Source organism: Macrobrachium nipponense, chromosome 12 (genome assembly GCF_015104395.2).
Source record: "Macrobrachium nipponense isolate FS-2020 chromosome 12, ASM1510439v2, whole genome shotgun sequence".
NCBI lineage: Eukaryota > Metazoa > Arthropoda > Malacostraca > Decapoda > Palaemonidae > Macrobrachium > Macrobrachium nipponense.
In genome coordinates, this window is record NC_087205.1 from 104749580 (window position 1) to 104763339 (window position 13760).

Below are 13760 nucleotides of genomic sequence, written 5' to 3' on the forward strand. Positions count from 1 at the left end.
GAAACTACTCTTATTGTTATTTGTTTATTATTTGTGGAATTGCATCGCTGGACTGAACATGCAGCCCCACGAATCGGAGAAGCCCTTGTGGCCCCCATCCAACCGGAGAGTGTGCCCTGGAGTGGGAGGCCGTAAGTGTGGGGCTTTCAGGTCCAGTGATGTCGTGGACCCTCATCCATTGTGTACTAGGTGCCGAGGGCGTGAATGCTCTCGGTCCTTAACCTGTGATATTTGTGTCTCTTGGTCAGAGGAGCAGTGGGAACTGTACGAGAAGAGGAAGAAGCCACGTAGGGCAGCCAAGGTGGTGGCGGAAAGCTCTCCCTCAACACTTCTGGTGACTGATACAATACCTTCTTTTCTCCCTCCTCGTCAGCTCGCGCGTATGGCTCTCTCCCCTTCAGGGGATGTGTTCCCCTCCGCCTCTTCACTCAATTTGTCGAGTGCAGAGGAAGGAGGGCGACACCCCGACCTGGAGTTGTACTCGGGGTCTTCTGTCCACTCAGGGTGGGATCCTTCCCCCACAGCGAACAGGAACCCTCCCCCCCCCTTAACCCCACTGTTGCTTCCTCAGGTGTGTCTGCCTCTGCGGGTGGGGATCTACAGCAGGTGTGGCACTCGCTGAACCTTCCGGGCACTCCGAGTATTCAGGGACTCATCCATCATCTTGCTGCAGCCCCGTTCACTCACGGGGTGGAGACAAGGACGACTATGACTGTGTAGTAGTCATCTTGCTTGGTGAGACGTTCCTGCGTGAAGTCAGATTAATCAACAGATATCACAAGTTTAACATACGTCTAGAATTTGAGAAATATCTAGAAGTGTTCGTGAACTATCGGTGATAAGATTAGTGTGAAAATAGTAGGATAAAGCGTCTTCTAAGTTAGTTTATCAAGTGAAATACGGTAAATCAGAACAAGATGGCAGTAAGTTCCAACTGCGGGAAAAAATGGCGAGATTTAGCTTGCTTGGCAAATTCGCAATACGATGAGGTAGCAGGAAGGGAACTGGCATTTCTCATCTATGAGATCAGCAACAGTCCTAACCAAAAAGATACAAAAGCATTCATAGATATATTAGAAGGATATAATCCTTCAAACTGGAACAAATCAACTGAAAACATCTTGAAAATAATTGAAGAAGTTCCAAATAAAATCCAAGTGGTCAAGAGACTCATAAAGAAAATATACATAAACCAACATATTCCGACAAAGAAAATGAATTAGTTGAACCTTGTGAATATCCTAATTGATGCATTAGGAAAAAGAATGCCAAAAGCATGTAAACTGTGTAAGGTGTGGTATAGCATAGTTAATCCACAAAACCTAATCAGAAAATGTGCTGCATGCAACATTCCGACCCATCCACAGTGTGCTGAGGTAATGCAAGATATGAGAAAAGACACAAGAATTTTTTGCTCAACATGTCTACCATGGATAGACAATGTTATTAAATCAAGATTGAATGTACAAATAGTTGAGGATGAAGAAGAAGAGGAAGAAGAAGAAGAGGAAAACGTAAGAGAAGTAAACAAAACTGAAATGACAGAAAAAGATAAGGAAAACAAAGAACAAGATAAAAGTATGGATGCAGAGATACTCATTGATACTACATATGAGGCTATAAAGCAGCATACCTACGAAGAAATAAATTACGATATGACACAAAAGAAAATCCCGAAGAGGCTCTACCCAGATCTACACAATGACGGGAAAGAGGAAAAAATATACAAAAAAGACAAAGTCTACAACCTTTTGAAAAGAGGGAATTGCAGGTTTGGAGAAAAATGTTACTACAAACATCCTAAGGTATGTCACAACTATGAAATATATGGTAAATGTGCATACCTAGATGGCTATGAGGATGATTGCAGAGATCTACATCCAAAAATATGCAAAAACCTAAAAGAAGGAAAAGGATGTAAGTTCGACAAAAAATGTAAATATATGCACCCTGTAGCCATGAAAAATAATCATATAAATAACCAATCAAGTAATAAAACCCAAAATAAGAAAGAAACAAATAAAGAGAGGAATGAAGAATATCAGGTAAAAGAAAAAAGCAAGCCATCAACGAGATATGCAGAGGTGTCAGCAAAAAATTTCAATGCATCAGCTCCAAGATTCTACTCAAGAGATAATAACTTTTTATTATGCAAGAGGATATTGCAGATATGGAGAAAATTGCAGATTCAGACACAAAATGAATAATTATGATGAAGGAAGAACAAATATTATGGAAAAGTTGGATTTTTTAATGTCAGAATTTCTGGAAATGAAAAAAAGAACAACATACCAGAACAGAAAGAGACATGGAAAAGAAAATCCTTATTATTACCAATATTAAATGAAGGAGAAAACACGCAAACCATCATAGTGATGAATGCGCAGGGTTTAGTTACGAGTAACTCAAAAAGAAAAATAGAGTACTTAGAAGAACTAACCCAAATTGAAAAGAAAATAGATATAATGAATATAAGTGAAACCTGGTATCCCAAGAGACTGGGAATGATGATCAAATAAAAGGGTTCCAAACTTATAGATCAGATAGAAAAAATAGGAATCAAGGGGGAACCGCAATATATGGGAAAGACAAAAAACAAGGAAAAATATATGAGAAATATAGTAACTCAGAATGTGAACTAATAGCGGTAGAATTTGAATCTGAAAAATTAATGAACATAGTAATATATAGACCTCCTAATACTAAAGAGTTTGACTTAATAATAGAAAAATTGGATGATATATGTAGAAATCACAAGGACTGGACTATTCTCCTATCTGGAGACTTCAACTTTCCTTTTGTAGACTGGAAAGAACGAATAGGAGATTGTGGATGTACTTATACATATAAAAAAGAGAGTAATAGTAGTGCAGAAGATAAGAGGCAATTCGAAAAGCTATTAGTTATGCTACTAGAATACAACATTCAACAAATAAATCACCTGCCAACAAGAAAGGAAAATACTTTAGACCTAGTATTTGTGAACCAGATGAATTATGTTAAAGAAATAATAGTTTATAATGCGAGTATTCAGACCATAATGTCAGAATTAACTGTCCATTCCAAAGCAAGTGAAAACAGAGATAAGCAAGAAATGAAAAAGTGGGAAGGATATGGAAAATACAACTTCTACAGTAAAAATATAAAATGGTCAGAAATAAATGAAGAATTAAACAAAGATTGGGATAACATTTTCGTAAGTGATGACATAAAGGTAAATACGGAGATATTATATAAAATATTAGAGAAAATAGTGGATATATACCGAAGAAGAAAAGTAAACATCAGTCATGCATACCAAGAGACAGAAGGATCTTGTTCCAGAAAATCAGAAAGTGGAAAAAAGGTCTTGCAAAAGAAAAAAATGCATGGAAAGTTATAGAACTAAAAAGTAAGATAGAAAATGCAGAACAAAAGATTATACAATCAAAAGAAAATGAAAAACGGGACTTGGAAGAAAAAACCCTATTAAATATCAAGCAAAATCCCAAACTATTATACTCATATGCGAAGAAGATGAATAAAAGAAGAATAGAAATAGGCCCTCTAAGAATTGAAGGGAGATTAACGAATGAAAAAAAAGGAAATTTGCAACATATTGGCAGAACGATATAAGAGAGAATTCACCCCTAGAATAGATAATGAAGATAATGATATAGAAGTAAGGGACGAAAATAGTGAATATTTAGCTGACATAGATATTAATGAAGCTGATATTGTGCAGGCTATTAATGAAATTAAAAATGGAGCTGCTGCAGGGCCCGATGGAGTGCCTGCTATTTTGTTAAAGAAAGAGAGTTCATTCTATCGCAGAGCCACTTGCAATATTATTAAGACAAAGTGTAGATACAGGCAAGATTTATGATGAGCACAAATTAGCATATATTACCCCTACTTTCAAAAGTGGATCAAGACTAGAGGCAAGTAATTATAGGCCTGTGAGTCTAACATTACATATTATGAAAGTGTATGAAAGGGTAATGAAGAAAAATATTATGAAACATTTAATAAAAAATAATTTGTTTAATAAAGGACAACATGGTTTCGTTAGTCCACCGTGAGAACATATTCAAAAATATGAAAAGCGGAAATGAAACAGATGTGGTTTATCTAGACTTTGCAAAAGCTTTTGACAAAGTAGACCATAATATATTAGCGAAGAAAATTAGAAAGCACAATATCGTGGATAAAGTAGGAAGATGGTTAAAAGAATTTTTACACAACAGAAAACAGATAGTTATTGCAAACGACGAGAAATCGGATGAAGCCAAGGTAATATCCGGTGTGCCGCAAGGTACGGTGTTAGCTGCAGTACTGTTTGTTATTATGATTGAAGACATAGACAGTAATGTTAAGGATTCGGTAGTGAGTAGTTTCGCAGATGACACAAGAATAAGTAGAGAAATTACTTGTGATGAAGATTGGAACGCTCTCCAAAGAGACCTTAACAAAGTATATGATTGGGCAGAGGTAAATAGGATGGTATTTAACTCTGATAAATTTGAATCAATAAATTATGGAGACAGAGAAAGAAAGCTATATGCATATAGGGGACCTAATAATGAGACAATCACAAATAAGGAAGCAGTTAAAGACCTTGGTGTGATGATGAATAGGAACATGTTATGCAATGATCAAATAGCAATTCTGTTGGCAAAATGTAAAGCAAAAATAGGAATGTTGTTACGGCACTTCAAAACAAGAAAAGCTGAACACATGATTATGCTTTATAAAACATATGTTCGTAGTCCACTTGAATATTGCAATATGATATGGTACCCACACTATCAAAAGGATATTGCACAAATAGAGAGTGTACAAAGGTCCTTTACAGCTAGAATAGAAGAAGTTAAAGACCTTGACTACTGGGAAAGACTACAATCCTTAAAATTATATAGTCTAGAAAGGAGAAGAGAACGCTACATGATAATTCAGGCATGGAAACAGATAGAAGGAATAGCAGAAAATATCATGGAACTAAAAATATCAGAAAGAGCAAGCAGAGGTAGATTAATAGTTCCCAAAACTATACCAGGAAAAATAAGGAAAGCACACAGGACATTAATCCACTACGCACCAGCATCGATAATGCAGCGTCTATTCAATGCGTTGCCAGCTCATCTGAGGAATATATCAGGAGTGAGCGTAGATGTGTTTAAGAATAAGCTCGACAAATATCTAAACTGCATCCCAGACCATCCAAGATTGGAAGATGCAAAATATACTGGAAGATGTACTAGCAACTCTCTGGTAGACATTAGAGGTGCCTCACACTGAGGGACCTGGGGCAACCCGAACAAGATGTAAGGTCTGTAAGGTAAGGTCGACACCGGGTTATGCTGCTCCTCCTCACCTGGTGTATACTCAGCATGTGACTACAGTCACCCCCTCAGTTGCGGTACAAGCTCTGTTGCCGTATGTGCCCCAGAGGGAGATGGTTCCACCTCCACCTGGTTTTCCTGTCATTGCTCCTCCCCCTGACTTTGAGTGCTCGAAGAGCTTGCCCTTGGATCGCCCTCCTGTTGCTGTCGCTGTACCTGCTGCCCTTTCCTGGCCGTGGAAGTGCTGTCGCTCCCGCAGGTCCTTCCAGCCAGGTGGAGTTGGGCCCCGTTGCCACCGCAACCACCCCAGCTCCAGCCTGGATGGGAGACCTGTCTGCTGTCCTGAGGAAGTTGGTAAAGAAGAAGTCCATGAGGAAGAGGAAGGTGTCGTCATCTTCATCTTCATCGTTGTCTTCTCCTGCCTCTTCCCCTTTGACTTCCAAGGTTCCCCAGCCAAGGAAGAAGAAGGTGGCCTCACCTCCCCCCCTAAGAAGTCTGGCACAGAGACTTCTAAGGGTCTGTCTCGCTCCGGCGGGACAGGTGGGTCTTCCGCTGGTTCTCTCGTTCCTCCGGGAATGGGGCCCATCTCTCCTTCCTCAGGGAAGAAGAAGACGGGGACTGTAGAGGTACCAGCCACTGCAGGTACCTCTGCTCCCGGCTCCAGAGGTTCCACCTCCAGATCGGGAGCTATCTCGGCCGCGAGCGAGCGAGCGTCGCCTAGTGTAAGATCTACCAGTGATCGAGCAGCCAGGAACCAGACAACTGAGTACTCACCGTTCAGGATCCAGGCATGGAGCAGAAGGATGGTAAGTTGCTCAGGTGATGGTCCCACCAGACTGTTCACATGTCGAGGCTGGGAAGAGGTCCCCTTGGTCACCAGGAACAGCCTCGGCTGCTTCTGGGACCGTGGCGTGTCATGAGGACAGAGTCGCTCTCACTGCGTCAGTGGATGCTACCAGTCATCTGACCATCGCTCTTACCGGGACCGGACGGTCGCACGGCTGGTAGCAGCTCCTCTGACGCATGAGACCAATGGTACCGTCCTCTGTCCAGCGTTTCTCCGCAGGGAGACCGCTGGTCCAGACCTGCAGCTCGATCGCCACAGCAGGGTAGGAGCGTCAGGTCTTCCTCACCTGTCCCTTCAACTAGGAGGAGCGAGGTGAATAGGAGTGACCGTGAGGTGTGCGCTCCTTACGGTCCGGCCACGAGAGCCTACAAGCCTGGTTCGTTCCTAGGACCAAACAGATTGTACGCTCAAGTGGTTGGAGGAGACCATGAGGGGTCTGGCGAGGTTCTTCCTCCTGAAGGAAGAGTGTTTTGGAAAGTGATTGGCCTGGATGGACCTGACAATCCATCTCCTCAGGGCGCGATCACCCCCGAGATACAGAGGTCCTTTGCAGAGGTCATTGCACTGATTTGTCAGCACAACAACCTCAGGGAAGGATCGATAGATGGTTGCTCCCTCTGACCCTCCATCGAGGTTGGAGTCGTTCTGGAAGAAGGAACCCAGAGCAACAGTGGGACTACCCCAGTCTTCCTTGGCTGATGGTGTGTTGGACCAAGTGAACGCCCTTGTCTCCGGACAAGATGCCTCACACAGAGCCAGCAAGTCAGACAAGCTCCTTCTCCCTCCTCTGCCTCGTCAGCAGCGCTTCTACGTGCCTTCGGTAGACCCGTTGCCGACCAAGCAGGTTTACCCAGAGCTAGCTCGTCTAACTCTGGGAGTGCCTCTTCATCACCTGCTGTCTGAGACAGACCTCTGGTTCTCGCAGCAAGAGGCATCGAGCCTGGAATCCTCCTGGCTGGATCTGTGGTCCTTCATGGTATCCAGAGTCGCAGCCTCCTTGGGAGCTATTGTTCGAGGAGGACTCGGCGTTCGGGAGACTCTGCCAGTCTGGAGGTAGGGCCATCTCCTACCTCGCCCACCAGAAGGCCAACCTGGTTTTAACCAGAGCGGCTGGTCGAGAGGTGACGTTGGGTCTACCCAACGGACTGTAGCTGGGTTCCTTCTGGGCAGTCTCATTCAACTGTGGCTAAGCCTCGGAGCTTAACTAGCGCTTACTCTGCTCCCAAGATATCAGCACCGTCGAGGGTAGTGCAAGGAAAGACCCAGCCTTCCTCTTTCGCTTCGAGAAGTGAGTGTCAGCCCTCCTCTCAAGCCTCCTTCTCTCGCGGGAAAGGGGCTAAGCAGAAGGGGAAGAGAAGTGAAACGCTAGGGACGGCACTCTCCCTCAACTGTTGCTGGAAGTGGGGGGGGGGGAAGGGGGGGGGGGGGGGGCGGTGCCTGGCGAGCCATTGGGCAACTTGGCAGTGCTATGGATCCAAGACCTGGGTAGTGGATGTCCTTCAGGAGGGATACCTACTTCCCTTCGAGTTGAGGCCACCCCTCACCTCACACACGGTCCACCTTCAGATGTACGTCCCCGGTTCTGCCAGGGACGTAGCACTGACACAAGAAATAAAGACCATGCTGAGCAAAGGAGCTGTGGAGATCGTGCGAGATCAGTCACCGGGGTTCTACAGCCGACTTTTCCTGGTGAAGTCTACGGGGGCCTGGAGACCGGTGATAGATCTCTCTCCCTTGAACCGTTTCATTTGCCAGACTCGGTTCACGATGGAAACGGCATGCTCAGTGCTTGACTCCATCAGGGCGAACAATTGCCTGTTTTCGGTGGACCTGAAGAATGCATATTTTCAAATATCCACCAGTCCTCAAGGAAGTACCTCCGCTTTATCCTCGATGGGACGGTGTGCCAATTCAGGGCACTTTGTTTCGGTCTTTCAACTGCGCCACAGGTGTTCACGCAAGTGTTCACTCTGGTGTCGGCTTGGGCCCATTCGGTCGGGATACATCTGATGAAGTATCTCGACAATTGGCTGGTCCTGGCGAGCTCCCGCTCGCAGTTGCCACAGGACAGAGATCGAATCCTCGACTTATGCCGTGATCTGGGGATCATGGTAAATGTTGAGAAGTCAGATCTCAAACCCACAAGCAGAGGATAAAGTACCTGGGCATGCTGATTGACACGGTAGCAGCACGAGTCTTCCCCACAGACTTGCGGATCAGCAGGTTTAGGGAGGCAGCCAGACGGTTCCTGTCACAACAGAAACAGTCAGCTCAGCAGTGGCAAGTTGTGATCGGTCACCTGTCGTCACTAGAGAAGTTAGTCCCTTACGGGCGTCTTCACCTGCGGTCTCTTCAATGGAGACTAAAGGAGTGCTGGTCACAGGCACGAGATCCACAGTCTTCCTGGTTCCTCTCATGGAGGAAGTAAGGGAGGACCTGGCCTGGTGGCTAGACGACAGGAACCTCCTGATATGAGTGCCCCTGCGCACTTCCCCACTGGAGATGCTTCTGTTCTCAGACGCATCAACTGAGAGTTGGGACGCACACCTGGAAGAGTTGCTGGTTGCAGGAGTGTGGAACCATCATGACAGGCACCTTCACATCAACTTCCTGGAACTCAAGGCTGTGTTTCTTGCGTTCCAAGAGTTCCGGGAACAACTGATAGGACACTCAGTGGTACTGATGAACGACAACACTACGTTAGTGGCATACGTCAACAAATAGGGGGGCCTAATGTCCCTCCCATTGCACCAGTTGACAATGCAGGTGCACGAGTGGGCTGTAGCTCACTCAGTAGAGCTGTCAGCCAGATACATTCCAGGCAAGAGGAATGTAGTGGCAGACAAGCTCAGCCACCAGAATCAGGTGATTGGGACCGAATGGTCTCTTCACCCAGACGTGGCAGAAAGGCTCTTTGACCTGTAGGCGTCCAGTAGTGGATTTGTTCGCCACCCGGCACAACAGAAAACTTCAGATTTTCTTCTCAGTTGTGCCAGACCCATGGGCAGCTGCAGAGGACGCATTCCAATACCCATCGGACAACCTCGTAGTGATCAGCAGGGTGCTGGTCACCAGCAAACTTCAGATGATTTTGGTGGTACCCAAATGGCCTCAGGCCCTTTGCTATCCAGACCTGCTGGTTCTTCTCTTGGAGGCACCGGAAGAGATTCCCGCATGGCAAAACCTGCTGTGTCAACTGCATGTAAAACGGTACCACCAGATAGTACATTCCCTGTCTTGAAGGTTGGCGGTTATCCACCATCTCTTGCGAGCGAGAGGTTTTTCTTGCCGAGCAGCAACAAACAGTCCTCTGCAGCAGTATACCAGGGAAAGTGGTCCATCTTCTGTGGTTGGTGTCGTGGACGGGGGGTCTCTCCGCTCAGAGCCACTATTCAGCAGATAGCGGATTTCCTCATCTTTCTTTGCTGAGAGAAGCTCCTTTCTGTCTCAGCAGTCAAAGGATACAGAGCCTGGCCCTAGTCCTTAAGCTGCAAGGAGTTGATACTTCCTCTTCCATGGAAATATCTCTCCTAATGAGGAGCTTCGAGATGTCTTGCCCACCCAGGGAACTCAGGCCCCAGGGTGGGATGTGACTCTTGTCTTAAGGAGTTTGACTCGTAGACCCTACGAGCCTCTACGGAAGTCGTCAGACAGGGATCTGACCCTCAAGACCGTCTTTCGGCTGGTCCTGGCATCAGTGAAGAGAGTAGGAGAACGTCACGTCTTTCCTTCGATGTCAAACACACGAGGAGATGGGGATCAGTTATGCTCGATTTCGTTCCGGATTTTGTAGCGAAGACTCAGAACCCTTTGCTCCCTACCGCCAGGTTCAACTCCTTCACGATCCCCTCCCAAGAGGACTTCACCAGAATGATACGGAAGAGATGCTGCTTTATGCTGTGAGGGCGCTACGGCGCTATCTGAAGAAAACATGACACCCCAGGCCTGAGTGTCGACGCCTCTTCGTTAGCACCGGGATGACCAAGAAAGAAGTGTCCAAGAGGAGTGCTGACACCAGTACCTTTCGTCCAACAGCCCACGAAGTTAGAGGCATTGGTCCAACCCTTGTATTCCACAAGAACTTGTCCGTCGCACAGGTGCTGAAGGCAGGGTGTGGTCCAACCAGACCACCTTCACCTCCTTCTACCTTCGGGATATTGCCCATAGGTCCTTGGACACTTTTTCCTTGGGACCCGTGGTGGCTGCTCAACAAGTTTTGTAGCTTACCCATCCTTTACAGGACAAGGTAGCATCTCATCCTTGTGATATCGCATGAATGGAAGAGTGAATGAGAGTGTGACTGGCTCCTCTTCCTTCTCTTTTCTTTCCTCCCCCTGCGGGCAGAGGGTAGCGGTCATCACAATGCTTGACAGGACGATGATGCAGGTAAGCTACGTAACCAAGCTCCATTCTATCCCTTTCATTAGGGATAGAAGCGTTTATCCGTCCCTTCCCTAGCAAGGGGGAAGTGGGCAGCAGTAAGAAACAAACCCAATACTTTATATTTGGCTTCTTACTTAGGACATTAGTTCTTGCTTACTATTCATAAGAGGTACGCTTGCCTTCCACTTATGAATTGGTCCAGAGGTCTGGCCACTGATCCTGCAGTTCCCACTCCGATCAGCTGGACAGAGGCTAGGTTCCCCCTCTTTGCTCTTACGACCAGGGAGGGAACCCAGGTTGGGCAAACACCAGTCTGTACACAAGACTCAGATTCTTCCCACCAATAAGTGAGTCTTCCTTATGTAAAGGACCGATGGTTTGGATAACGTGTTGAAACAAATCACAATTTTCGAAAGTAGATTGTATTTTTCCTAACTACAAACCTGAGGTCCTTTACATATAGTCCTACCTCATGCCACCCCTCACTGTACCTGGGCCTAAAGCAAAGTGGTATGTTTACCTCCAGTCGGGTGGGACTCCTGACCATCGGATAAGCAGTTACTGCCGAAATACCTTGTTAGTAAATCTTACGACTGGTGCTGAACAGTAATTCCTTATGTAAAGGATCTGAGGTTTGTATAGTTAGGAAAAATACAATTTACTTTCAAAAATGGTGAATTTTGGTGGAATAGCCTAAGAACACCTCTCTGACCTCAAAGAAGAGGGGATAACCGAGTTCTCCCAAGACTTACGAGTGACAAATAAGTGCTGTAAGTTGGTTTTGCCAAGAGAACGAAGTCTCTTTCGTTCATCATCATTGTTACAGTCGCAGCGAGGCCATCTTGGATGCCGTTGATGGTCATCAGTTTTCTCTCGGACCACCGTGGAGGATTGTGGTGCTTCTTCACCATTGCTTCCAGCTGCTTCACCAGCGGAGGATATCTGGAAAGGAATGGGCTTGTGTGTGTGTGTGTGTGTACGAAGTGCCAAGTATCTGGTTACCACACTTACCATTCATTAACTGATACCTCATAAAGGCCAGACACCTGAACCCTCATCACAGGTATTAAACAACTGAATATTCTAAAGGCAACAGTGATCCCTTAACAACTTACCAGTATTGCAGAAAATCAGACTAAGTTCATCAAAACAGGTGTGAGGTAATCTTGTAAGTAATTAAATTAATCAAAGGGCATCACTCAATCAACAACTTTAAAAGTCTAAGTATTTCCCTGATTTCAGAAGTCTAAGTACTTCCCTGGTTCTAAGTCACTTCAAGTAAATTGAAGGAAAGCAGATCAATTACCACTCTATGTTTCTACCTAACATAAATATAATCATAATTAAATGCAAATATACTGGTGTAAAATAAAGAAAATACTTATAATAAAAATTTTAAATACAAAAATTTATTATTAAACTCAAAGATTATAAGTGAAATTCACAATATCAGGGAAAATTACTGTACTTGAAAACAAAGTAAAGTTTAATTAATTCTTGAATTAAATTAAGTAAAATTAAATCAGAATTAATTTATCACAAAATTCAAGAAAATTAATTCAATCAAAATTCAAAAGTATTAGGCAATAATTGAAAATTTGAAATTAATTCGCAAGTGCTAAATAATAATAAAACTTGAAAAGAATTCTAAGTAAATGCAAATTAATTCACAAGTGTTAAATTTAATTAAATGTGCAATGATTAAGCAATGTAAATAACTAAGTCAATTAAATTGTGAATGTAAATGAAAATACAGAAAAATGTGGACAGTATCAAAATAAAAAGGCACACTTCAACAAGAAAATGAAAATATGCGCAAAATGAAACAAACACAAAACACAAAAATTTGTAATGTGTAAAAGTGTAAATCTTTTCACTCAAAACATTGTAACCATCAGTTTTTACCAAACCACTGTTCCTATCAGTCATCAGTTAAGGGGACCGTCCGCTATGGCGGATGACATGTCAACTTGAAAAAATAAAAAATCGAGTTTTTACTTGTATCTATGCAGAAACATGCCGTGCATGCTTTCCAGAAGTTTCAGCCAATTATTTTTATAAATAATGAAGATATAGCGGTTTTTAAATGATGACGTCATCATAACTGCGTCGTCTGTATGACTGAGTTTGACAGAATCGTTTTTGCGTGTTTATTTTTCCATATATACAGGGATTTTTTTCAGATTTTTTTCGAGATTCTCATACATCTGGTAACAATGAAAGGTGGTGTGAGAGGGGAGAGCTGCTCAGAGCGGCTATTTATAGGCGAGAGCCTCGATACTCAGAGAATGACTCAGTTACGCCACAGACGTCAAATGAGTTACATGCGCTTCGTCACTTGCGTTTGGTCACTAGCTATTTACGTTGTTTTTGTAACTTCTTAGTGAACTTATAACAATGCCGAAGTTACCTAAGATCGAGAAGGCTACTCAGCAACTAAGGCTAGCAAAATTAGCGAAGGCCAGGAGTATGCTGAAAGAAAAACACGAAAATTCATTGTTATCAACGCCCTCATTGTCTCGATGTCTCGCCATCAACATCATTGTCTGGTGTCACGCTGAGGATATTAATACCACTTATAGGGGTAGGACCAGGATCCTTGATGTAGAAATCAACAATAAAAGTACATAACTCAAAAACATACTTATGCGCATGTCGGTAACCATTACTCGGTTATTTATTATCCAATTTTGGAGAGAAAGATATCATTGGAAAGAGGAATAAAAATCCTATAATTCTGTGTGACAGAATTTTGATTTCTTTCTTTTTTTTTAGAATTTTTTGAGTGTCTAGACTAAAAAAAAAAAAAATTCATACAAAAAACAAAAACAAAAATCAAATTTCTGTCACACAGAATTGTTCCGCATATAAAGAAGTGTTTATGGTATGATTTTCAATACAACTGATGTCATATTAGCGGAGAAATCTCTACTTATTTTTTTTTATAAATCATAATTTTTGCTAATAAAACTAAAAGTTTTTGCTCAAATGACTTGAAATTTTTATATGATGAAGGTATTATATATATCTAAAACATATATGAAAATTATCTATTTTGCGTAATAAATTAAAAAAATAGACATCATAGCGGACAGTCCCCTTAACCACTGTTCCTATCCGTTATTAGTTGCAACTAATAAAAATATAACATACTTTACCTTTTTGGTATACCAACTTCTTTCTTTGCTGCAGTCTTGTTTTACACTTTC

The 13760-nt window shown here is 43.3% G+C and overlaps 1 protein-coding gene across 2 annotated transcripts in view; it reads right to left on the bottom strand.

The window, feature by feature from the left end:
- The window catches only part of LOC135224730 (kynurenine/alpha-aminoadipate aminotransferase, mitochondrial-like), a 47906-nt gene that overhangs the window by 10994 nt on the left and 23152 nt on the right, over window positions 1-13760 (bottom strand). For both annotated transcript variants that reach the window (XM_064264044.1, XM_064264043.1), the window contains exon 4: window positions 11304-11493. In XM_064264044.1, coding sequence (XP_064120114.1) covers window positions 11304-11493 — 190 coding nt within the window. The remainder of the gene's footprint in view (window positions 1-11303; window positions 11494-13760) is intronic.